General features: G+C 42.9%; 1 protein-coding gene across 2 annotated transcripts in view; it reads right to left on the bottom strand.

Annotated features, from left to right (window-relative positions):
• Nucleotides 1–26,951, bottom strand: part of LOC139759021 (venom protease-like) — a 35,293-nt gene extending 8,342 nt beyond the window's left edge. For both annotated transcript variants that reach the window (XM_071680915.1, XM_071680914.1), the window contains exons 1-4: nucleotides 26,801–26,951; nucleotides 19,552–19,689; nucleotides 2,840–2,985; nucleotides 1,494–1,600 (exon numbers count right to left, since the gene is read on the bottom strand). In XM_071680915.1, coding sequence (XP_071537016.1) covers nucleotides 1,494–1,600; nucleotides 2,840–2,985; nucleotides 19,552–19,689; nucleotides 26,801–26,864 — 455 coding nt within the window. In that variant the 5' untranslated portion in view covers nucleotides 26,865–26,951. The remainder of the gene's footprint in view (nucleotides 1–1,493; nucleotides 1,601–2,839; nucleotides 2,986–19,551; nucleotides 19,690–26,800) is intronic.

Here is a 26,951-nt window from a genome sequence, read left to right as displayed (position 1 = left end):
GTGGACTGTTGTTAGTTGAGCTAACTAGCAGGCAGTTCTTTTGGTGTATGACCTTCAGAGGCATTGGATCTCCTATATCGTATGATTAGCCACCTTCACTAAGGCATTGATGTCAATCAAAGCTCAGCACATCACAGGAAACATAAGAGGCCCTGTACATCACAGGGTGCATGTGAGGATCAGTACTTTGCATAATACATACAAGGCTCAGTACATCACAGGAAACATAGAAGGCTGAACACATGACAGGATACACTTGAGGCTCAGTACATCATGGGATACATATGAGGATCAGTACATCACAGGGCGCATAAGAGATTTAATACAGCACAGGATACACAGTGAGGATCAGTACAGCATAGGGTACATACAAGGCTCAGTACATCCTATAGGTACATCGAGACTCAGTGCATCAAAGGATGGTACGAGACAGTACATCACAGGATACATAAAAGGCTCAGTGCATTACAGGATACATATGAGACTCAGTACATCGCAGGATACATATGAGGCTCAGTACATCACAGGATATGTACAAGGCTCAGAACATCACAGGAAACATGAGACTCAATACATCTGGGGATACATATGAGGCTCAGGATGTCGTAGGATAAGTTCAAGGCTCAGAGCATCACAAGAAAAATATGAGGCTTGGTATTTCATGGGATACACAGGGCTCAGTACATCACAGGAAACATACAAGGCTCAGTACATCAGTGTACATAAGAGGCTAATTACATTATAGGACAAACAAATAAGTATCCTTCATAAAGGAAGTACAGGGTATGGTTGGAGGTATAAACAAGGAGGTAGTAGGGAAAATAACTGTCCAAGTAAGGAGCAACAAAGTTAGACTTGCACTTTAAGGAAGCAGCTATATTCAAGATAACATCCAGGGGAATCAGTGAAGTTAGTTATGCTACGGAGAAAAACTAAGAAGTTAGAGATAACATTGAATGAAACAGCAGGCATACCATTGAAGGAAGCCATGCAGTTAGTTGTACTGTTGGAGGAAGAAATAAAACTACATGTGGCATTGAAAGAAGCAATGAAAGTAAGCATATTGGTGGGGGAAGCCATGACATTAGTTGTGTTAGTGATGGAAGCAATGAATTAAGACTTACCATTAGAGAAACCTATTTGATATGCCACAAAAGTGAAGTTAGATTTACAGTTAAAGGAAGTTGCAAAGGTAACCTTAACATTGATGGAAGCAGTAAAGTTAGATGTACCATTGAAAATGAAAGTGAAATTAAATGTACAGGTGACCAATGGAAGCACAAAAATTTGAATCCTAACAAAGAAAGCTCTCAATTTAGATATACCAAAAGAGAAAGAACTGAAACAGATGTACTGCTAAAGGAAGCACTGAAGTTAGACACTGCTAAAGAGAGCTGTGAAATAGACATAACACTAAAGGAAGCAGTGAAGTTAGACATTCCATTGAAGGAAAGCAATGAGTTAAATTCACATGGCTGGAAGAAGTGACTTACTTTTGAAGGAAGCAGTGCAGAGCAGAGAGGACCCATTGCTTGTTGATAAGGTTCCCGCCACAGAGCCATTCGATGTGTCCCTCTGGGTCCTTCCTGCCTATAAGGCCCTGTAGTATACCAAAACACTTAGCTCAACAACACCATAATGCTTGCATCAACATCTTCACAAGACACCTTGCTTCCTCTTCCTCTGACTGCTGTGCTGTCACCAGCATGTGATAGGTGGGATAGAAAGATGGCTGGGAGTGCAAGGGAGGGGTAAGAGATTATAATAGGAGAGATGGGAATAAGAAAGGTAATAGTACAGAGGGTTATGTATGGGAAGCATGAGATCATGTATGTAAGATTTGGGGGTTGTATGTGAGAGTTAGGGTGAGAAGATTGTGGATGGCATAAGCCATATCTTAAGTTGCCATATAACTAAGCTAACTTTCTATCATTGCAGTCAGAATCTTGTGTAATCTTAGCATAACTTGCTTGACAATGTCTTGAATAGTTATAGCATAACTAAAGGTTGATCCTTTCAACATAAATGTGACTCTTCCGTACACTGGGACGCTTGATGGATATATGGAGGAGTCATTTGCTGTTAATATGTTCCTTAAAATACATCAGAAACACTCTCCTTTATTGAGTAGTATAACTAAAGAGGCTTCTTAATTATACCAAATTAAATATAAAACTAGGCAAAGAGAAAAATCAGTTCTAAACTTTTTTGAATTAAAAGAGAAATATAAGTGATTACTTTGTTTATCAATGGAATTACATCTACGTATAATCATGACCTGATTAAAATGACATAATTCTTATATACACAAAGAATTTTTACCAGAATAATGGAGACCTTATGCTTTTGAAACAGACACCGAGCTTTTCCAATAAACAAGAAAAGGTACATTTCAAACCATATCTCATATCATCCAAAAAAAGAAATTCTAGCCAAAAAAAGAAATGAGAAATAATGTAACATTCATAGGCAGTAAAGCAGAAATCACATATATTTGCGAATAATGTGGACTAAGATAGTCAGGGTAAAATGTAAGAATGTTTCAGTGGTGTAAAATGCTCCATCATTGCATTAGGATCTGGTTCCTCTGTCAGAAGATGTATTGTGCCCTTACCTGTCAAGACTGTGGGCTTTGTGCAATTTACCAGTGCAGTGAAAACATCTGCCCTTCTCCTCAGATGCAGGTGGCAAAGTTCTTCTCCCCTCTGGCCTTGTCAAATTACCTTACTAAACTTTTTTGTCAATAGACATCTTGACAAGAAGACCAGGCGTTCAATTAGTGTTACATATCAAATGGTGTTACATAATCAAAACAACCCATTTCTGAACAAATCCTTACCACCCAGGGCCATAGTGTCTCATTAGACAGTGCACTTCCTCCCACAGCTCTGCGGGTCCTGTGCGCAGTAGGCCCAGGTCCTCCTTCACTTGCAGCTTGAAAGGACGGTACATCCGTAAAAGTGTGCGACGTCGGTCTGCCACACTCTGAAAGGGACAAAAAAATTAAGATATCCTGTGTCTCCATAACTGTCATACCAGATACAATCTACATTCCTTGTGCAAATATAAATATATGCCACAGTTGAATAGTATATGCACATATGACAGTGACCATTCTGTGCAACTCCATAACCCCTATTATGTAAGGTTTCTGAAGCTTTAAGGCTATGCTCCAACTGAGGGCAAGGAAAGGTAGGCTCCCATGGGATATGATGGTCCTCAGCAACATTTTACTCTTTCTGTTCATTAAAGATGCGATACAGTCTTGCAATGTTACAGAGAAGGGGGCCAAGTTATGATTTTCCCTCCAGGGCTCAGTCCTCTGTTCTTGACGTTACCATACTGAAGTGAGGATGAGATGGAGTGAGTCTTTTGAAGGTTTGTTGAATGTATTTGATGACAGAGGGGTAGATGTAGGATGTTTTGGTTGGGTGGGTGCAAAGTGAAAGGGTTGGGGAGAATGTTTTGGTTGAGTGAACAGATAGTGAAAGCTCTTAGAAGATGAAATCTGGCAAGGCAGTGGATTTGGATGGTATTGCAGCTGAATTTACTAAGAAAAGGGGGTGACTGTGATGTCAATTGGTTATCAAGGATATTCAATGTATGTATGGATCATGGTAAAGTGCCTAAGGATTGGCAGAATGCATGCATAGTGCCACTGTACAAAGGTGAAGGGGATAAAGGTGAGTGTTTAAACTACAGAGGCAAAAGTTTCTTGAGTATTCCTGGGAAATTGTATGGGAGGTTATTGACTGAGAGGGTGAAGATATGTACAGAGCATCAGATTAGGGAAGAGCAGTGAGGTTTCAGAAGTGGTAGAGGATGTGTGGACCAGGTGTTTGCTTTAAAGAATGTGTATCAGAAACATTTAGAAAAAGACATGGATTTATATGTGGCATTTATGGATCTGGAGAAGGCATATGATACAGTTGATAGAGGTGCTTTAAGTCTTAAGGCTATATGGTGTGGGATGTAAGCTCCTAGAAGCAGTGAAAAGTTTCAATGAAGGAAGTAAGGCATGTGTACGAGTAGGAAGACAGGAGAGTGATTGGTTCCCAGTGAATGTTGGTTGGTGGCACGGGTGTTTGATGTCCCCATGGTTGTTTAATTCGTTTATGGTTGGGGTGATTAAGGAGGCAAATGAAAGTGTTGGAGAGAGCAGCGAATATGCAGTCTGTTGGGGATGAGAGAGCTTGGGAAGTGAGTCAGTTGTTGTTCACTGATGATACAGCTCTGGTGGCTGATTTGAGGGAAAAAACTGCAGAAGCTGGTGACTGAGATTGGAAAAGTGTGTGAAAGGAGAAAGGTGAGAGTAAATGTGAATAAGAGCAAAGTTATTAGGTTCAGTAGGGTTGACGGACAAGTAAATTGGGATGTAAGTTTGAATGGAGAAAAACTGGAGGGAGTGAAGTGTTTCAGATATCTGGGAGTGGACCTAGCAGCGAATGGAACCATGGAAGCAGAAGTGTCACAGGGGCAGGGAGGGGGTGAAGGTTTTGGGAGCAATGAAGAATGTGTGGAAGGAAAGAACATTAACTCAGATAGGAAAAATGGGTATGTTTGAAGGAATAGTAGTTCTAACAATATTATATGGCTGCAAGGCATGGGCTATAGATAGGGGTGTATAGAGGAGGCGGATGTGTTGGAAATGAAATGTCTGACGACAACATGTGGTGTGAGGGGGTTTGATTGAGTAGGTAATGAAAGGGTAAGAGAGATGTGTGGAAATAAAAAGTGTGGTTGAGAGAGCAGAAGAGGGTGTGTTGAAATGGTTTGGATATATGGAGAGAATGAGTGAGGAATGGTTGACAAAGAGGTTATATGTGTCAGAGGTGGAGGGAACAAGAAGTGAGAGACCAAATTGGAGGTGGAAGGATGGAGTGAGTAACATTTTGAGTGATCGGGGCCTGAAAATACAGGAGGGTGAGAGGCCTGCAAGGTATAGTGAATTGGAATGATGTGGTATACCGGGGCTGATGTGCTGTCAATGGACTAAACCAGGGCATATGAACATCTGGGGTAAACCATGGAATGCGTCTGTGAGGTCTCGATGTGGATAGGGAGCTGTGGTTTCGATGCACTACATATAACAGCAAGAGACTGAGTGTGAGTGAATGTGGTCTTATTAGTCTGTTTTTCTGGCACTATCTCGCTGAAGCAGGGAGTAGCATAGCTGTTTCCTGTGGGACAAGGTAGCGCCAGGAATGGATGAAGGCAAGCAAGTATAAATATGTACATGTCTATAAATGTATATGTCTATGTATGTGTATATACATGTATGTATATGTGTATATGTTGATATGTATATGTGCATATATAGGTGTTCATGTACATATATATGTATATGAGAGGATGGGCCATTCTTCATCTGTTTCCTGACACTACCTCACTGATGCAGAAAATGGAGATCAAGTATAGTAAATGAATGATATATTTTATTATTACTATTTCTCTTTTAATACTTTGTGGCTGTCTCCCGCTTTAGTGAAGTAGTGCAAGGAAACAGATGAAAGAATGGCCCAACCCACCCACATACACATGTATATACATACACGTCCACACAAGCACATATACATACCTATACATTTAAATGCATACATGTATATACATTCACAGACATATACATACATACACATATACATACCTATACATATATATACATACACAGACATATACATACATACACATGTACATAATTCATACTTGCTGCCTTTATTCATTCCTGTCGTCACCCCACCACACATGAAAGGACACACCCCTCCCCCCACATGCGTGCGAGGTAGCGATAGGAAAAGACAACAAAAGCCACATTCGTTCACACTCAGTCTCTAGCTGTCATGTATAATGCACTGAAACCATGGCCCCCTTTTCACATCTAGGCCCCACAAAATTTTCCATGGTCTATCCCAGGCACTTCACATGCACTGGTTCAATCCATTGACATCATGTCAACCCCGGTACACCACATCATTCCAATTCACTCTATTCCTTGTATGTAGCATTTATGGATCTGGAGAAAGCATACAATAGAGTTGATAGAGATGTTCTGTGGAAGGTATTAAGAGTATATGGTGTGGGAGGCAAGTTCATAGCATCAGTGAAAAGTCTTTATCGAGGATGTAAGGCATGTGAATGAGTAGGAAGAGAGGAAAGTGAGTGGTTCTCAGTGAATGCCAGTTTGCGGCAGGGGTGTGTGATGTCTCAATGGCTGTTTAATTTGTTTATGGATGGGGTTGTTAAGGAGGTGAATGCGAGAGTTTTAAAGAGAGGGGCAAGTATGCAGTCAGTTGTGGATGAGAGGGCTTGGGAAGTGAGTCAGTTGTTGTTCACTGATGATACAGTGCTGGGGTCTGACTTGGGTAAGAAACTGCAAAAGTTGGTGATTGAGTTTAGTAAAGTGTGTGAAAGAAGAAAGCTGAGAGTAAATGTGAAAGAATACTTCCCACGTATTCCCTGCGTGTCGTAGAAGGCGACTAAAAGGGGAGGGAGCGGGTGGCTGGAAATCCTCCCCTCTCGTTTTTTTTTAATTTTCCAAAAGAAGGAACAGAGAAGGGGGCCAGGTGAGGATTTTCCCTCTAAGGCCCAGTCCTCTGTTCTTAATGCTACCTCGCAAATGCGGGAAATGGCGAATCGTATGAAAAGTTTGAATGGAGAAAAACTGGAGGAAGTGAAATGTTTTAGATATCTGGGAGTGGATTTGACAGTGGATGGAACCATGGGGGCAGAAGTGAGTCACAGGGTGGGGGATGGGGCAAAGGTTCTGGGAGTGTTGAAGAATGTGTGGAAGGCAAAAACATTATCTTGGAAAGCAAAAATGGGTATGTTTGAAGGAATAGTGGTTCCAACAATGTTATATGATTGTGAGACATGGGTGATAGATAAGGTTGTGCGGAGGAGGGTGGATGTGTTGGAAACTAAATGTTTGAGAACAATATGTGGTGTGAGGTGGTTTGCTCGAGTAAGTAATGAAAGAATAAGAGAGATGTGTGGTAATAAAAAGAGTGTGGTTGAGAGAGCAGAAGAGGGTGTTTTGAAATGGTTTGGTCACATGGAGAGAATGAGTGAAGACAGATTGACAAAGAGGATATATGTGTCTGAGATGGAGGGAACAAGGAGAAGTGGGAGACCAAATTTGGAGGTGGAAGGAAGGAGTGAGAAAGATTTTGAGCGATCAGGGCCTGAACATACAGGAGGGTGAAAGGCGTGCAAGGAATAGAGTGAATTGGAACGATGTGGCATACTGGGGCCGACATGCTGTCAATGGATTGAACCAGGGCATGTGAAGCGTCTGAGGTATATATATATATATATATATATATATATATTTTTTTTTTTATTATACTTTGTCGCTGTCTCCCGCGTTTGCGAGGTAGCGCAAGGAAACAGACGAAAGAAATGGCCCAACCCCCCCCCATACACATGTATATACATACGTCCACACACGCAAATATACACACCTACACAGCTTTCCATGGTTTACCCCAGACGCTTCACATGCCTTGATTCAATCCACTGACAGCACGTCAACCACGGTATACCACATCGCTCCAATTTACTCTATTCCTAGCCCTCCTTTCACCCTCCTGCATGTTCAGGCCCCGATCACACAAAATCTTTTTCACTCCATCTTTCCACCTCCAATTTGGTCTCCCTCTTCTCCTCGTTCCCTCCACCTCCGACACATATATCCTCTTGGTCAATCTTTCCTCACTCATTCTCTCCATGTGCCCAAACCACTTCAAAACACCCTCTTCTGCTCTCTCAACCACGCTCTTTTTATTTCCACACATCTCTCTCACCCTTACGTTACTCACTCGATCAAACCACCTCACACCACACATTGTCCTCAAACATCTCATTTCCAGCACATCCATCCTCCTGCGCACAACTCTATCCATAGCCCACGCCTCGCAACCATACAACATTGTTGGAACCACTATTCCTTCAAACATACCCATTTTTGCTTTCCGAGATAATGTTCTCGACTTCCACACATTCTTCAAGGCCCCCAGAATTTTCGCCCCCTCCCCCACCCTATGATCCACTTCCGCTTCCATGGTTCCATCCGCTGCCAGATCCACTCCCAGATATCTAAAACACTTCACTTCCTCCAGTTTTTCTCCATTCAAACTCACCTACCAATTGACTTGACCCTCAACCCTACTATACCTAATAACCTTGCTCTTTTTCACATTTACTCCCAACCCTCTCCTTCCACACACTTTACCAAACTCAGTCACCAGCTTCTGCAGTGTGGATGTAACCAAGATGTGAAAAAAGGAGAGATAGGTAGTATGTTTGAGGAAAGGAACCTGGATGTTTTGGCTCTGAGTGAAACGAAGCTCAAGGGCAAAGGGGAAGAGTGGTTTGGGAATGTCTTGGGAGTAAAGTCAGGGGTTAGTGAGAGGACAAGAGCAAGGGAAGGAGTAGCAGTACTCCTGAAACAGGAGTTGTGGGAGTATGTGATAGAATGTAAGAAAGTAAATTCTCGATTAATATGGGTAAAACTGAAAGTTGATGGAGAGAGATGGGTGATTATTGGTGCATATGCCCTGGGCATGAGAAGAAAGATCATGAGAGGCAAGTGTTTTGGGAGCGGCTGAATGAGTGTGTTAGTGGTTTTGATGCACGAGACCGGGTTATAGTGATGGGTGATTTGAATGGAAAGGTGAGTAATGTGGCAGTTGAGGGAATAATTGGTATGCATGGGGTGTTCAGTGTTGTAAATGGAAATAGTGAAGAGCTTGTAGATTTATGTGCTGAAAAAGGACTGGTGATTGGGAATACCTGGTTTAAAAAGCGAGATATACATAAGTATATGTATGTAAGTAGGAGAGATGGCCAGAGAACGTTATTGGATTACGTGTTAATTGACAGGCGCGCGAAAGAGAGACTTTTGGATGTTAATGTGCTGAGAGGTGCAACTGGAGGGATGTCTGATCATTATCTTGTGGAGGCTAAGGTGAAGATTTGTATGGGTTTTCAGAAAAGAAGAGTGAATGTTGGGGTGAAGAGGGTGGTGAGAGTAAGTGAGCTTGGGAAGGAGACTTGTGTGAGGAAGTACCAGGAGAGACTGAGTACAGAATGGAAAAAGGTGAGAACAATGGAAGTAAGGGGAGTGGGGGAGGAATGGGATGTATTTAGGGAATCAGTGATGGATTGCGCAAAAGATGCTTGTGGCATGAGAAGAGTGGGAGGTGGGTTGATTAGAAAGGGTAGAGAGTGGTGGGATGAAGAAGTAAGAGTATTAGTGAAAGAGAAGAGAGAGGTATTTGGACGATTTTTGCAGGGAAAAAATGCAATTGAGTGGGAGATGTATAAAAGAAAGAGACAGGAGGTCAAGAGAAAGGTGCAAGAGGTGAAAAAGAGGGCAAATGAAAGTTGGGGTGAGAGAGTATCATTAAATCTTAGGGAGAATAAAAAGATGTTCTGGAAGGAGGTAAATAAAGTGCGTAAGACAAGGGAGCAAATGGGAACTTCAGTGAAGGGCGCAAATGGGGAGGTGATAACAAGTAGTGGTGATGTGAGAAGGAGATGGAGTGAGTATTTTGAAAGTTTGTTGAATGTGTTTGATGATAGAGTGGCAGATATAGGGTGTTTTGGTCGAAATGGTGTGCAAAGTGAGAGGGTTAGGGAAAATGATTTGGTAAACAGAGAAGAGGTAGTAAAAGCTTTGCGGAAGATGAAAGCCGGCAAGGCAGCAGGTTTGGATGGTATTGCAGTGGAATTTATTAAAAAAGGGGGTGACTGTATCATTGACTGGTTGGTAAGGTTATTTAATGTATGTATGACTCATGGTGAGGTGCCTGAGGATTGGCAGAATGCTTGCATAGTGCCATTGTACAAAGGCAAAGGGGATAAGAGTGAGTGCTCAAATTACAGAGGTATAAGTTTGTTGGCAGAATGCTTGCATTGTGCCATTGTACAAAGGCAAAGGGGATAAGAGTGAGTGCTCAAATTACAGAGGTATAAGTTTGTTGAGTATTCCTGGTAAATTATATGGGAGGGTATTGATTGAGAGGGTGAAGGCATGTACAGAGCATCAGATTGGGGAAGAGCAGTGTGGTTTCAGAAGTGGTAGAGGATGTGTGGATCAGGTGTTTGCTTTGAAGAATGTATGTGAGAAATACATAGAAAAGCAAATGGATTTGTATGTAGCATTTATGGATCTGGAGAAGGCATATGATAGAGTTGACAGAGATGCTCTGTGGAAGGTATTAAGAATATATGGTGTGGGAGGCAAGTTGTTAGAAGTAGTCAAAAGTTTTTATCGAGGATGTAGGGCATGTGTACGTGTAGGAAGAGAGGAAAGTGATTGGTTCTCAGTGAATGTAGGATTATGGCAGGGGTGTGTGATGTCTCCATGGTTGTTTAATTTGTTTATGGATGGGGTTGTTAGGGAGGTGAATGCAAGAGTTTTGGAAAGAGGGGCAAGTATGAAGTCTGATGGGGATGAGAGAGCTTGGGAAGTGAGTCAGTTGTTGTTCGCTGATGATACAGCGCTGGTGGCTAATTCATGTGAGAAACTGCAGAAGCTGGTGACTGAGTTTGGTAAAGTGTGTGAAAGAAGAAAGTTAAGAGTAAATGTGAATAAGAGCAAGGTTATTAGGTACAGTATGGTTGAGGGTCAAGTCAATTGGGAGGTAAGTTTGAATGGAGAAAAACTGGAGGAAGTAAAGTGTTTTAGATATCTGGGAGTGGATCTGGCAGTGGATGGAACCATGGAAGCGGAAGTGGATCATAGGGTGGGGGAGGGGGCGAAAATTCTGGGAGCCTTGAAGAATGTGTGGAAGTCGAGAACATTATCTCGGAAAGCAAAAATGGGTATGTTTGAAGGAATAGTGGTTCCAACAATGTTGTATGGTTGCGAGGCGTGGGCTATGGATAGAGTTGCGCGCAGGAGGATGGATGTGCTGGAAATGAGATGTTTGAGGACAATGTGTGGTGTGAGGTGGTTTGATCAAGTAAGTAACGTAAGGGTAAGAAAGATGTGTGGAAATAAAAAGAGCGTGGTTGAGAGAGCAGAAGAGGGTGTTTTGAAATGGTTTGGGCACATGGAGAGAATGAGTGAGGAAAGATTGACCAAGAGGATATATGTGTCGGAGGTGGAGGGAACGAGGAGAAGTGGGAGACCAAATTGGAGGTGGAAAGATGGAGTGAAAAAGATTTTGTGTGATCGGGGCCTGAACATGCAGGAGGGTGAAAGGAGGGCAAGGAATAGAGTGAATTGGATCGATGTGGTATACCGGGGTTGACGTGCTGTCAGTGGAGTGAATCAGGGCATGTGAAGCATCTGGGGTAAACCATGGAAAGCTGTGTAGGTATGTATATTTGCGTGTGTCGCTGTAGGTATGTATATTTGCGTGTGTCGCTGTAGGTATGTATATTTGCGTGTGTCGCGTTTGTCGCTGTCTCCCGCGTTAGTGAGGTACCGCAAGGAAACAGATGAAAGAATGGCCCAACCCACTCACATACACATGTATATACATACACGTCCAAACACGCACATATACATATCTATACATCTCAACGTATACATATATATACACATACAGACATATACATTTATACACATGTACATAATTCATACTGTCTGCCCTTATTCATTCCCGTCGCCACCCCGCCACACATGAAATAACAACCCCACCCCCCATGTGCGCGAGGTAGCGCTAGGGAAAGACAACAAAGGCCACATTCGTTCACACTCATTCTCTAGATGTCATGTATAATGCATCGAAACCACAGCTCCCTTTCCACATCCAGGCCCCACAAAACTTTCCATGGTTTACCCCAGACGCTTCACATGCCCTGGTTCAATCCATTGACTGCACATCGACCCCGGAATACCACATCGTTCCAATTCACTCTATTCCTTGCACGCCTTTCACCCTCCTGCATGTTCAGGCCCTGATCACTCAGAATCTTTTTCACTCCATCTTTCCACCTCCAATCTGGTCTCCCATTTCTCCTCGTTTCCTCCACCACTGACACATATATCCTCTTTGTTAAACTTTCCTCACTCATTCTCTCCATGTGACCAAACCATTTCAAAACACCCTCTTCTGCTCTCTCAACCACGCTCTTTTTTTTTTTTTTTACCACACATCTCTCTTACCCTTTCATTACTTAATCAAAGCACCTCACACCATATATATATGATATGTGTGGTTATAAAAAGAGTGTAGCTGAGAGAGAAGAGGGTGTGTTGAAATGGTCTGGGCATATGGAGAGAATGAGCAAGAAAAGGTTGACAAGAGGATATATGTGTCTGAGGTGGAAGGAAGAAGCGAGAAACCAAATTAGAGGTGGAAGGATGGATTGAAAAGATTTTGAACAATTGGGGCCTGAAAATACAGTTGGGTGAGAGATGTGCATGGAATAGAGTGAATTGGAACAATGTGGTGCACCAGGATCGATGTGCTGCCAATGGATTGAACCAGGGCATGTGAAACGTCTGGTGAAAACCATGAAAAAGTCTGTGGGTCCTGGATGTGGATAGGAATTTGTGGTTTCGGTGCATTATACATGGCAGCTAGTGACTGAGTGTGAACGAATGTGGCCTTTTTCGTCTGTTTTCCTGGTGCTGTTCTGCTGAAGCGGGGGTAGCGATGCTGTTTCCGGTGGGGTAGGGGTGGTGCCTAGAATGGATGAGGGCATACATACAAATACATATTTGCCATTTCCCGCATCAGCGAGGTAGCGTAACGAATAGAGGATTGAGTCTTAGAGGGAATATTCTCACTTGGCTCCATACTCTGTTTCTTCTTTTGGAAAAGTGAAAACTGGAGGGGAAGATTTCCAGCCCCCTCCTCCCTCCCCTTTTAGTCACCTTTTATGACGGAATACGGAGATAGAATTATTTCTCCCCTACCTCCGGGATAATATATATATCATTATTATTATTATTTTGCTTTGTCGCTATCTTCCGCGTTAGCAAGGTAGCGCAAGGAAACAGACGAAAGAATGGCCCAACCCACCCACATACACATGTATATACATACACGTCCACACACGCAAATATACATACCTATACATCTCAATGTATACATATTTATATATACACACACAGACATATACATATATACACATGTACATAATTCATACTGTCTGCCTTTATTTATTTCCATCGCCACCTCGCCACACATGGAATAACAACCCCTTCCCCTCTCATGTGTGCGAGGTAGCGCTAGGAAAAGACAACAAAGGCCCCATTCGTTCACACTCAGTCTCTAGCTGTCATGTAATAATGCACCGAAACCACAGCTCCCTTTCCACATCCAGGCCCCACACAACTTTCCATGGTTTACCCCAGATGCTTCAAATGCCCTGGTTCAATCCATTGACAGCACGTCGACCCCGGTATACCACACCGTTCCAATTCACTCTATTCCTTGCACGCCTTTCACCCTCCTGCATGTTCAGGCCCCGATCACTCAAAATCTTTTTCACTCCAACTTTCCACCTCCAATTTGGTCTCTCACTTCTCCTCGTTCCCTCCACCTCTGACACATATATCCTCTTGGTCAATCTTTCCTCACTCATTCTGTCCATGTGACCAAACCATTTCAAAACACACACTCGTTTTATTTCCACACATCTCTCTTACCCTTACATTACTTAATCGATCAAACCACCTCACACCACATATTGTCCTCAAACATCTCATTTCCAGCACATCCACCCTCCTGCGCACAACTCTATCCATAGCCCACGCCTCGCAGCCATACAACATTGTTGGAACCACTATTCCTTCAAGCATACCCATTTTTGCTTTCGGAGATAATTTTCTCGACTTCCAAACATTCTTCAAGGCTCCCAGAATTTTCGCCCCCTCCCCCACCCTATGATTCACCTTCGCTTCCATGGTTCCATCCACTACCAGTTCCACTCCTTGATATCTACAACACTTTACTTCCTCCAGTTTTTCTCCATTCAAACTTACCTCCCAATTGACTTGACCCTCAACCCTACTGTACCTAATAACCTTGCTCTTATTCACATTTACTCTCAATTTTCTTTCACACACTTTACCAACTCAGTCACCAGCTTCTGCAGTTTTTCACATGAACCAGCCACCAGCGCTGTATCATCAGCGAACAACAACTGACTCACTTCCCAAGCTCTCTCATCCACAACAGACTGCATACTTGCCCCTCTTTCCAAAACTCTTGCATTCACCTCCCTAACAACCCCATCCATAAACAAATTAAACAAACATGGAGACAACACACACCCATGCCGCAAACCTACATTCACTGAGAACCAATCACTTTCCTCTCTTCCTACACGTACACATGCCTTACATCCTCGATAAAAACTTTTCACTGCTTCTAACAACTTGCCTCCCTCACCATATACCCTTAATACCTTCCACAGAGCATCTCTATCAACTCTATCATATGCCTTCTCCATATCCATAAATGCTACATACAAATCCACTTGCTTTTCTAAGTATTTCTCACATACATTCTTCAAAGCAAACACCTGATCTACACATCCTCTACCACTTCTGAAACCACACTGCTCTTCCCCAATCTGATGCTCTGTACATGCATTCACCCTCTCAGTCAATACCCTCCCATATAATTTACCAGGAATACTCAACAAACTTATACCTCTGTAATTTAAGCACTCACTCTTATCCCCTTTGCCTTTGTACAATGGCACTACGCAAGCATTCCGCCAATCCTCAGGCACCTCACCATGAATCATACATACATTAAATAACCTTACCAACCAGTCAACAATACAGTCACCCCCTTTTTTAAATAGATTCCACTGCAATACCATCCAAACCTGCTGCCTTGCCGGCTTTCATCTTCCGCAAAGATTTTACTACCTCTTCTCTGTTTACCAAATCATTTTCCCTAACCCTCTCACTTTGCACACCACCTCGACCAAAACACCCTATATCTGCCACTCTATCATCAAACACATTCAACAAACCTTCAAAATACTCACTCCATCTCCTTCTCACATCACCACTACTTGTTATCACCTTCCCGTTAGCCCCTTCACCGAAGTTCCCATTTGCTCCCTTGTCGTACGCACTTTATTTACCTCCTTCCAAAACATCTTTTTATTTTCCCTAAAATTTAATGATACTCTCTCTCCCCAACTCTCATTTGCCCTCCTTTTTACCTCTTGCACCTTTCTCTTGACCTCCTGCCTCTTTCTTTTATACATCTCCCACTCATTTGCATTTTTTTCCCTGCAAAAATCGTCCAAATGCCTCTCTTCTCTTTCACTAATAATCTTACTTCTTCATCCCACCACTCACTACCCTTTCTAATCTGCCCACCTCCCAGGCTTCTCGTGCCACAAGAATCTTTTGCGCAAGCCATCACTGCTTCCCTAAATACATCCCATTCCTCCCCCACTCCCCTTACCTCCTTTGTTCTCACCTTTTTCCGTTCTGTACTCAGTCTCTCTTGGTACTTCTTCACACAAGTCTCCTTCCCAAACTCACTTTCACCGCTCTCTGCACCCCAACATTCTCTCTTCTTTTCTGAAAACCCCTACAAATCGTAACCTTCGCCTCCACAAGATAATGATCAGACATCCCTGCAGTTGCACCTCTCAGCACATTAACATCCAAAAGTCTCTCTTTCGCGCGCCTATCAATTAACAAGTAATCCCATAACGACTCTGGCCATCTCTCCTACTTACATACGTATAATTATGTATGTCTCGCTTTTTAAACCAGGTATTCTCAATCATCAGTCCTTTTTCAGCACATAAATCTACAAGCTCTTCACCATTTCCATTTACAACACTGAACACCCCATGTATACCAATTATTCCCTCAACTGCCACATTACTCACCTTTGCATTCAAATCACCCATCACTATAACCCGGTCTCGTGCATCAAAACCACTAACACACTCATTCAGCTGCTTCCAAAACACTTGCCTCTCATGATCTTTCTTCTCATGCCCAGGTGCATATGCACCAATAATCACCCACCTCTCTCCATCAATTTTCAGTTTTACCCATATTAATCGAGAATTTACTTTCTTACACTCTATCACATACTCCCACAACTCCTGTTTCAGGAGTATTGCTACTCCCTCCCTTGCTCTTGTCCTCTCACTAACCCCTGACTTTACTCCCCAGACATTCCCAAACCACTCTTCCCCTTTACCCTTGAGCTTCGTTTCACTCAGAGCCAAAACATCCAGGTTCCTTTCCTCAAACATACTACCTATCTCTCCTTTTTTCACATCTTGGTTACATCCACACACACTTAGGCACCCCACTCTGAGCCTTCGAGGAGGATGAGCACTCCCCGCGTGACTCCTTCTTCTGTTTCCCATTTTAGAAAGTTAATACAAGGAGGGGAGGATTTCTGGCCCCCCGCTCCCGTCCCCTCTATATATATATATATATATATATATATATATATATATATATATATATATATATATATATATATATATATATACATATATATATATGTGTGTGTGTGTGTGTGTGTGTGTTTATCATTATTATTATTATAATACTTTGTCGCTGTCTCCCGCGTTAGCAAAGTAGCGCAAGGAAACAAACGAAAGAATGGCCCAACCCACCCACATACACATGTATATACATACACGTCCACACACGCACATATACATACCTATACATTACAACGTATACATATATATACATACACAGACATATACATATATACACATGTACATAATTCATACTTGCTGCCTTTATTAATTCTCGTCGCCACCCAGCCACACATGAAATGACATCCCCCTCCTCCTGCATGCGCGCGAGGTAGTGCTAGGAAAAGACAACAAAGGCCACATTCGTTCACACTCAGTCTCTAGCTGTCATGTATAATGCACTGAAACCACAGCTCCCTTTCCACATCCAGGCCCCACAAAACTTTCCATGGTTTACCCCAAACGCTTCACATGCCCTGGTTCAATCCACTGACAGCACGTCAACCCCAGTATACCACATCGTTCCAATTCACTCTATTCCTGGCACGCCTTTCACCCTCCTGAATGTTTAGCTCCCGATCACTCAAAATCTTTTTCACTCCATCCTTCCAACTCCAATTTGGTCTCCCACTTCTCGTTCCCTCTACCTCTGACACATATATCCTCTTTGTCAATCTTTCCTCGCACATTCTCTCCATGTGACCAAACCATTTCAAAACACCCTCCTCTGCTCTCTCAATCACACTCTTTTTGTTACCACACATCTTTCTTACCCTTTCATTACTTACTCCAGCAAACCACCGCCCACCACATATTGTCCTATAACATCTCATTTCCAGCACATCTACCCTCCTCCGCACAACTCTATAGCCCACGCCTCGAAACCATATAACATTGTTGGAACTACTATTCCTTCAAACACACCAGGGTGAAGATTTGTAGAGGTTTTCAGAAATGAAGAGAGAATGTTGGGGTGAAGAGAGTGGTGAGAGTACGTGACCTTGGGAAGGGGACTTGTGTGAGGAAGTACCAAGAGAGACTGAGTACAGAATGGAAAAAGGTGAGAGCAAAGGACGTAAGGGGAGTGGGGGAGGAATGGATGTATTTAGGGAAGCAGTGATGGCTTGCGCAAAAGATGCTTGTGGCATGAGAAGCGTGGGAGGTGGGCAGATTAGAAAGGATAGTGAGTGGTGAGATGAAGAAGTAAGATTATTAGTGAAAGAGAAGAAAGAGAGGCATTTGGACGAGTTTTGCAGGGAAATAGTGCAAATGACTGGGAGATGTATAAAAGAAAGAGGCACGAGGTTAAGAGAAAGGCGCAACAGGTGAAAAAGAGGGCAAATGAGAGTTGGGGTGAGAGAGTATCATTGAATTTTAGGGAGAATAAAAAGGTGTTTTGGAAGGAGGTAAAAAAGTGCGTAAGAGAAGGGAGCAAATGGGAACTTCAGTGAAGGGGGCAAATGGGGAGGTGATAACAAGTAGTGGTGATGTGAGAAGGAGATGGAGCGAGTATTTGGAAGGTTTGTAGAGTGTGTTAGATGATAGAGTGGCAGATATAGGGTATTTTGGTCGAGGTGGTGTGCAAAGTGAGAGGGTTAGGGGGAATGATTTGGTAAACAGAGAAGAGGTAGTAAAAGCTTTGCGGAAGATGAAAGCCAGAAAGGCAGCGGGTTTGGATGGTATTGCACTGGAATTTATTTAAAAAGGGGGTGACTGTGTTGTTAACTGGTTGGTAAGGATATTTAATGTATGTATGACTCACGGTGAGGTACCTGAGGATTGGCGGAAGGCATGTATAGTGCCATTGTACAAAGGCAAAGTGGATGAAGGTGAGTGCTCAAATTACAGAAGTATAAGTATTGCTGGGAAATTATATGGCAGGGTATTGCTTGAGAGGGTGAAAGCATGTACAGAACATCAGATTGGGGAAGAGTAGTGTGGTTTCAGAAGTGGTAGAGGATGCTTGGATTAGCTGTTTGCTTTGAAGAATGTATGTGAGAAATACTTAGAAAAGCAAACAGATCTGTATGTAGCATTTATGGATCTGAAGAAGATGCTCTGTGTGGGAGGCAAGTTGTTAGAAGCAAAGAAAAGCGTCTATCGAGGATGTAAGGCATGTGTATGAGTAGGAAGAGAGGAAAGTGATTCGTTCTCAGTGAATGTCGGTTTGCGGCAGGAGTGCGTGATGTCTCCATGTTTGTTTAATTTGTTTACGGATGGGGTTGCTAGGGAGGTGAATGCAAGCGTTTTGGAGAGAGGGGCAAGCACGCTGTCTATTGTGGATGAGAGGGCTTGGGAAGTGAGTCAGTTGTTGTTTGCTGATGATACAGCCTTGGTGGCTGACTCGGGTGAGAGACTACAGAAGCTGGTGACAGTTTGGTAAAGTGTGTGAAAGAAGCTGAGAGTAAATGTGAATAAGAGCAAGGTTATTAGGTACAGTAGGGTTGAGAGACAAGTTAACTGGGAGGTAAGTTTGAATGGAGAAAAACTGGAGGAAAAGAAGTGTTTTAGGTACCTGGGAGTGGATCTGGCAGCGGATGGAACCATGGAAGCGGAAGTGAGTCACAGGGTGGGGGAGAGGGCGAAAGTTCTCAGAGTTGAAAAATGTGAGGAAGGCGAGAACATTAGCTCGGAAAGCAAAAATGGGTATATATATATATATATATATATATATATATATATATATATATATATATATATATATATATAGTCTATGCACTGTGATGTCGAATGTTCCTTGCACTTTTCATGTACTACCTACCTTAGACACCCCTGTCGTAAGACCCATGCACAGTCATGTGCTACATACATGGGATGCTCCCGTCTCATGTTCCATGCACCAGACACTTGTTGCAGTTATATAACTGGGAATCCAACCCGCCATAAAGAGGAACCCACATCTCACCCCCTTCATAACAAATAAGCAATATTCGAGTTTATGGTACTAGCACTGATAACTTTTAAAGAGATAACTTTTTCCAGGTAAGGAGACAGTATTCTTTTTTGCTGGCGTATCCCGTCTGTTGTCATCTACAGGATTACATAATGAAACCACGTTGGCCTTGCCGTGTTTTCAAATTCACACAAGTTGTAGTTACTGTCGTCACTTACCGAAGGCTGTAACTGGTGGAGCAATGAAGTCGGGCTCTCCAACAGCTCCAGGCTCTCTTCCTCCAGCACTCACAGGGCCCTCAACACTTCCAGGTTCTCCTACACCACCAGACCCACCACCAGTGACGTTCCCGGACTCTGCAATATCAAGACCACCATAGTATTCTGATGTCTCCCAACTCATCAGCGTCGTTATAACATACACATAGCTGCATCTCAGTGTGTACTATATACAAGGTGAAAGTGAAAAAAAAAAGCAAATGGGTATAGAAAATGAGATACTCTTCAAGTTCTTAAGTATCAGAACGTTCACATGAGAGAAATCTCACTTGGCTAATTGATGGCAGAAGTTTACCCGCTCCAACACACCAGGAATTGGCCGGACAGGATGGTGGGGCAAGTGAACCCCTACAGCCGCTGCAGGAACACGCTAAGCGGTTTGGCAGGGCAGGAGGATCAAGTGATATACGATCATTGTATATCATGTTTAGAAGTGTTTGAGTAAATTCGTAAATGATGAACAAATGCCACTAAAATTACATAACCTATCTTGCATGTCACTGCGACCTCTATTTCAAGTGAAGTTGCTTTGTCGCTGTCTCCCGCGTTTGCGAGGTAACGCAAGGAAACAGACGAAAGAAATGGCCCAACCCACCCACATACACATTTATATACATACACGTCCACACACGCAAATATACATACCCATACATCTCAATGTACACATATATATACACAAACAGACACATACATATATACACATACACACAATTCACACTATCTGCCTTTATTCATTCCCATCGCCACCTCGCCACACATGGAATAACATCCCCCTCCCCCCTCATGTGTGCGAGGTAGCGCTAGGAAAAGACAACAAAGGCCACATTCGTTCAAACTCAGTCTCTAGCTGTCATGCAATAATGCCCGAAACCACAGCTCCCTTTCCACATCCAGGCCCCACACAACTTTCCATGGTTTACCCCAGACGCTTCACATGCCCTGATTCAATCCACTGACAGCACGTCGACCCCGGTATACCACATCGCTCCAATTCACTCTATTCCTTGCCCGCCTTTCACCCTCCTGCATGTTTTGGCCCCGATCACTCAAAATCTTTTTCACTCCATCTTTCCACCTCCAATCTGGTCTCCAGCTTCTCCTCGTTCCCTCCACCTCCGACACATATATCCTCTTGGTCAATCTTTCCTCACTCATTCTCTCCATGTGACCAAACCATTTCAAAACACCCTCTTCTGCTCTCTCAACCACACTCTTTTTATTTCCACACATCTCTCTTACCCTTACATTACTTACTCGATCAAACCACCTCACACCACATATTGTCTTCAAACATCTCATTTCCAGCATATCCACCCTCCTGCGCACAACTCTATCCATAGCCCACGCCTCGCAACCATACAACATTGTTGGAACCACTATTCCTTCAAACATACCCATTTTTGCTTTCCGAGATAATGTTCTCGACTTCCACACATTCTCAAGGCTCCCAGGATTTTCGCCCCCTCCCCCACCCTATGATTCACTTCCGCTTCCATGGTTCCATCCGCTGCCAGATCCACTCCCAGATATCTAAAACACTTTACTTCCTCCAGTTTTTCTCCATTCAAACTTACCTCCCAATAGACTTGACCCTCAACCCTACTGTACCTAATAACCTTGCTCTTATTCACATTTACTCTTAACTTTCTTCTTTCACACACTTTACCAAACTCAGTCACCAGCTTCTGCAGTTTCTCACATGAATCAGCCACCAGCGCTGTATCATCAGCGAACAACAACTGACTCACTTCCCAAGCTCTCTCATCCCTAACAGACTTCATACTTGCCCCTCTCCAAAACTCTTGCATTCACCTCCCTAACAACCCCATCCATAAACAAATTAAACAACCATGGAGACATCACACACCCCTGCCGCAAACCTACATTCACTGAGAAGCAATCACTTTCCTCTCTTCCTACACATACATACACACACACACACACACACACACACACACACACACACACATATATATATATATATATATATATATATATATATATATATATATATATATATATATATATATATATATATATATATATTTTTTTTTTTTTTCTTTTTTTTTTGCTTTGTCGCTGTCTCCCGCGTTTGCGAGGTAGCGCAAGGAAACAGACGAAAGAAATGGCCCAACCCACCCCCATACACATGTATATACATACGTCCACACACGCAAAATATACATACCTACACAGCTTTTCATGGTTTACCCCAGACGCTTCACATGCCCCGATTCAATCCACTGACAGCACGTCAACCCCGGTATACTACATCGCTCCAATTCACTCTATTCCTTGCCCTTCTTTCACCCTCCTGCATGTTCAGGCCCCGATCACTCAAAATCTTTTTCACTCCATCATTCCACCTCCAATTTGGTCTCCCACTTCTCGTTCCCTACACCTCTGACACATACATTTTTAAACACCCTCTTCTGCTCTCTCAACCACACCTTTTACTACCACACATCTCTCTTACCCTTTCATTACTTACTCGATCAAACCACCTCACACCACATATTGTCCTCAAACATCTCATTTCCAGCACATCCACTCCTCCGCACAACTCTATCTATAGCCCACGCCTCGCAACCATATAACCACTATTCCTTCAAACATACCCATTTTTGCTTTTCAAGATAACTTTCTAGACTTCTACACATTTTCTAACGCTCCCAAAACTTTCCCCCACCCTATGATTCACTTCCGCTTCCATGGTTCCATCCGCTGCCAAATCCACTCCCAGATATCTAAAACACTTCACTTCCTCCAGTTTTTCTCTATTCAAACTTACCTCCCAACTGATTTGTCCCTCAACCCTACTGTACCTAATAACCTTGCTCTTATTCACATTTAATCTCAGCTTTCTTCTTTCACACACTCAGTCACCAGCTTCTGCAGTTTCTCACCCGAATCAGCCACCAGCGCTATATCATCAGCGAACAACAACTGACTCACTTCCCAAGTTCTCTCGTCCACAACAGACTGCATACTTGCCCCTCTTTCCAAAACTCTTGCATTCACCTCCCTAACAATCCCATCCATAAACAAATCAAAGAACCATGGAGACATCACGCACCCCTGGCGCAGACCAACATTCACTGAGAACCAATCACTTTCCTCTCTTCCTACTCGTACACATGCCTTACATCCTCGATAAAAACTTTTCACTGCTTCGAACAACTTACCTCCCACACCATATATTCCTAATACCTTCCACAGAGCATCTCTATCAACTCTATCATATGCCTTCTCCAGATCCATAAATGCTACATACAAATCCATTTACTTTTCTAAATATTTCTCGCATACATTCTCAAAGCAAACACCTGATCCACACATCCTCTACCACTTCTGAAACCACACTGTTCTTCCCCAATCTGATGCTCTATACATGCCTTCACCCTCTCAATCAATACCCTCCCATACAATTTACCAGAAATCCTCAACAAACTTATACCTCTGTAATTTGAGCACTCGCTCTTATCCCCTTTGCCTTTGTACAATGGCACTATGCAGGCATTCCGCCAATCCTCAGGCACCTCACCATGAGTCATACATACATTAAACAACCTTAACAACCAGTCGACAGTACAGTCACCCCCTTTTTTTAATAAATTCCACTGCAATACCATCCAAACCCGCTGCCTTGCTGGCTTTCATCTTCCGCAAAGCTTTTACTACCTCTTCTCTGTTTACCAAATCATTCTCCCTAACCTTCTCACTCTGCACACCACCTCGACCAAAACACCCTATATCTGCCACTCTATCATCAAACACATTCAACAAACCTTCAAAATACTCACTCCATCACGCAAATATACATACCTATACATCTCAATGTACACATATATATACACACACAGACACATACATATATACCCATGCACACAATTCACACTGTCTGCCTTTATTCATTCCCATCGCCACCTCGCCACACATGGAATACCATTCCCCTCCCCCCTCATGTGTGCGAGTAGCGTTTGGAAAAGACAATAAAGGCCCCATTCGTTCACACTCAGTTTCTAGCTGTCATGCAATAATGCCCGAAACCACAGCTCCCTTTCCACATCCAGGCCCCACACAACTTTCCATGGTTTACCCCAGACGCTTCACATGCCCTGATTCGATCCACTGACAGCACGTCAACCCCGGTATACCACATCGATCCAATTCACTCTATTCCTTGCCCGCCTTTCACCCTCCTGCATGTTCAGGCCCCGATCACTCAAAATCTTTTTCACTCCATCTTTCCACCTCCAATTTGGTCTCCCACTTCTCGTTCCCTCCACCTCCGACACATATATCCTCTTGGTCAATCTTTCCTTACTCATTCTCTCCATGTGACCAAACCATTTCAAAACACCCTCTTCTGCTCTCTCAACCACGCTCTTTTTATTTCCATACATCTCTCTTACCCTTACATTACTTACTCTATCAAACCACCTCACACCACACATTGTCCTCAAACATCTCATTTCCAGCACATCCACCCTCCTGCGCACAACTCTATCCATAGCCTACGCCTCGCAACCATACAACATTGTTGGAACCACTATTCCTTCAAACATAAGTATACATACGTATACTTATGTATATCTCGCATTTTAAACCAGGTATTCCCAATCACCAGTCCTTTTTCAGCACATAAATCTACAAGCTCTTCACCATTTCCATTTACAACACTGAACACCCCATGTACACCAATTATTCCCTCAACTGCCAAATTACTCACCTTGTGTGTGTGAGTAGTTGGACCATTCTTAGTTTGTTTCCTTGCGCTACCTCGCTGACGCGGGAAACAGCGATTAAGTGTAATAATGAATATATATATATATATATATATATATATATATATATATATATATATATATATATATATATATATATATATATATATATATTTTCATCAGCATCAGATTGGGGAAGAGCAGTGTGGTTTCAGAAGTGGTAGAGGATGTGTGGATCAGGTGTTTGCTTTGAAGAATGTATGTGAGAAATACTTAGAAAAGCAAATGGATTTGTATGTAGCATTTATGGATCTGGAGAAGGCATATGATAGAGTTGATAGAGATGTTCTGTGGAAGGTATTAAGAATATATGGTGTGGGAGGCAAGTTGTTAGAAGCAGTGAAAAGTTTTTATCGAGGATGTAAGGCATGTGTACGTGTAGGAAGAGAGGAAAGTGATTGGTTCTCAGTGAATGTAGGTTTGCGGCAGGGGTGTGTGATGTCTCCATGGTTGTTTAATTTGTTTATGGATGGGGTTGTTAGGGAGGTGAATGCAAGAGTTTTGGAAAGAGGGGCAAGTATGAAGTCTGTTGGGGATGAGAGAGCTTGGGAAGTGAGTCAGTTGTTGTTCGCTGATGATACAGCGCTGGTGGCTGATTCATGTGAGAAACTGCAGAAGCTGGTGACTGAGTTTGGTAAAGTGTGTGAAAGAAGAAAGTTAAGAGTAAATGTGAATAAGAGCAAGGTTATTAGGTACAGTAGGGTTGAGGGTCAAGTCAACTGGGAGGTGAGTTTGAATGGAGAAAAACTGGAGGAAGTGAAGTGTTTTAGATATCTGGGAGTGGATCTGGCAGCGGATGGAACCATGGAAGCGGAAGTGGATCATAGGGTGGGGGAGGGGGCGAAAATTCTGGGAGCCTTGAAGAATGTGTGGAAGTCGAGAACATTATCTCGGAAAGCAAAAATGGGTATGTTTGAAGGAATAGTGGTTCCAACAATGTTGTATGGTTGCGAGGCGTGGGCTATGGATAGAGTTGTGCGCAGGAGGATGGATGTGCTGGAAATGAGATGTTTGAGGACAATGTGTGGTGTGAGGTGGTTTGATCGAGTAAGTAACGTAAGGGTAAGAGAGATGTGTGGAAATAAAAAGAGCGTGGTTGAGAGAGCAGAAGAGGGTGTTTTGAAATGGTTTGGGCACATGGAGAGAATGAGTGAGGAAAGATTGACCAAGAGGATATATGTGTCGGAGGTGGAGGGAACGAGGAGAAGAGGGAGACCAAATTGGAGGTGGAAAGATGGAGTGAAAAAGATTTTGTGTGATCGGGGCCTGAACATGCAGGAGGGTGAAAGGAGGGCAAGGAATAGAGTGAATTGGAGCGATGTGGTATACCGGGGTTGACGTGCTGTCAGTGGATTGAATCGGGGCATGTGAAGCGTCTGGGGTAAACCATGGAAAGCTGTGTAGGTATGTATATTTGCGTGTGTGGACGTATGTATATACATGTGTATGGGGGTGGGTTGGGCCATTTCTTTCGTCTGTTTCCTTGCGCTACCTCGCAAACGCGGGAGACAGCGGCAAAAAAAAAAAAAAAAAAAAAAAAATATATATATATATATATATATATATATATATATATATATATGCGTGTGAATGTGTGTGTGTGTGTGTGTGTGTGTGTAATAGGAAAAGTTTTACACCAGTGTTGTCACGTATTTCAACCCTGTAAATATATATACTTACATACCATGTTCTTACTCCTGAAAGTGTGTAAACACACTTTCTCTCACACACACACACCGGCCTATGGAAGGAACATGTGTGTAATCTTAATAAGTAAGGCAAGGCACTGATACTCCTCGTCACACTTCCCTTAGTAGCGAGCGTTGCAACAAAGGTCTTTCCCGGAGACCTTGACACGGAATATCAAGGGTCGTTCCAGCCACACAAATTTCAACATCTCGATATAATTTCATGATAGGGTACCCCTGATGGCTGAACAATGTTATAGAAAACTCATGGAGAATGAGAAAACTCGTGTAGAGTCAAATGACTGGCGAAAAATGAATAAACATGAAATCGGGTGCTGTAAACTTACTAGTTGGTAACACAAGCTTGTGGCAACTCAGTTGAGGGAAGTAACAGTTCTAGTGCAATAATGAGGACAATTCCTAATTCTATGGCTACATTGAGGGTCGTGATGCATGTGATGAATCTAAGCGATAATACTGAGATAAATGGTATCTCGGGCGACTCTTTGGAGAGTGACTGCACAAACTTTATAAATTGACGGACATGACTTTATAGTTATACTGGCGAGAGTGACGAGTCCATATACACACTAATGGATATGACAACTGTAGAACTGCAGTGGGTAGAGTGCCAACACCTTGGCCTACACTGAGGAAGCAATGTCTCTACTGGCTACGGTCAGGGAGACCAATGAGAACACTTGCGGGGCTTACCTTGGGCGATGACCAGTATTAGCAGGAACAGCAGTGTCAAACAAGCTCCAGGGATGGCAGCCATCTCCAAGCGACTAAGGTTTAACTGAAGGACACGACAGCTTAGTAAACCCGACGAGATTGTCCGGACATGGGATTTTCCCAACTATTG

The sequence above is a fragment of the Panulirus ornatus genome, chromosome 32 (genome assembly GCF_036320965.1).
Source record: "Panulirus ornatus isolate Po-2019 chromosome 32, ASM3632096v1, whole genome shotgun sequence".
In the NCBI taxonomy this organism is placed as follows: domain Eukaryota; kingdom Metazoa; phylum Arthropoda; class Malacostraca; order Decapoda; family Palinuridae; genus Panulirus; species Panulirus ornatus.
Note: the sequence above shows the minus strand (reverse complement) of the source record. Positions and strands in the feature narration are given on the sequence as shown.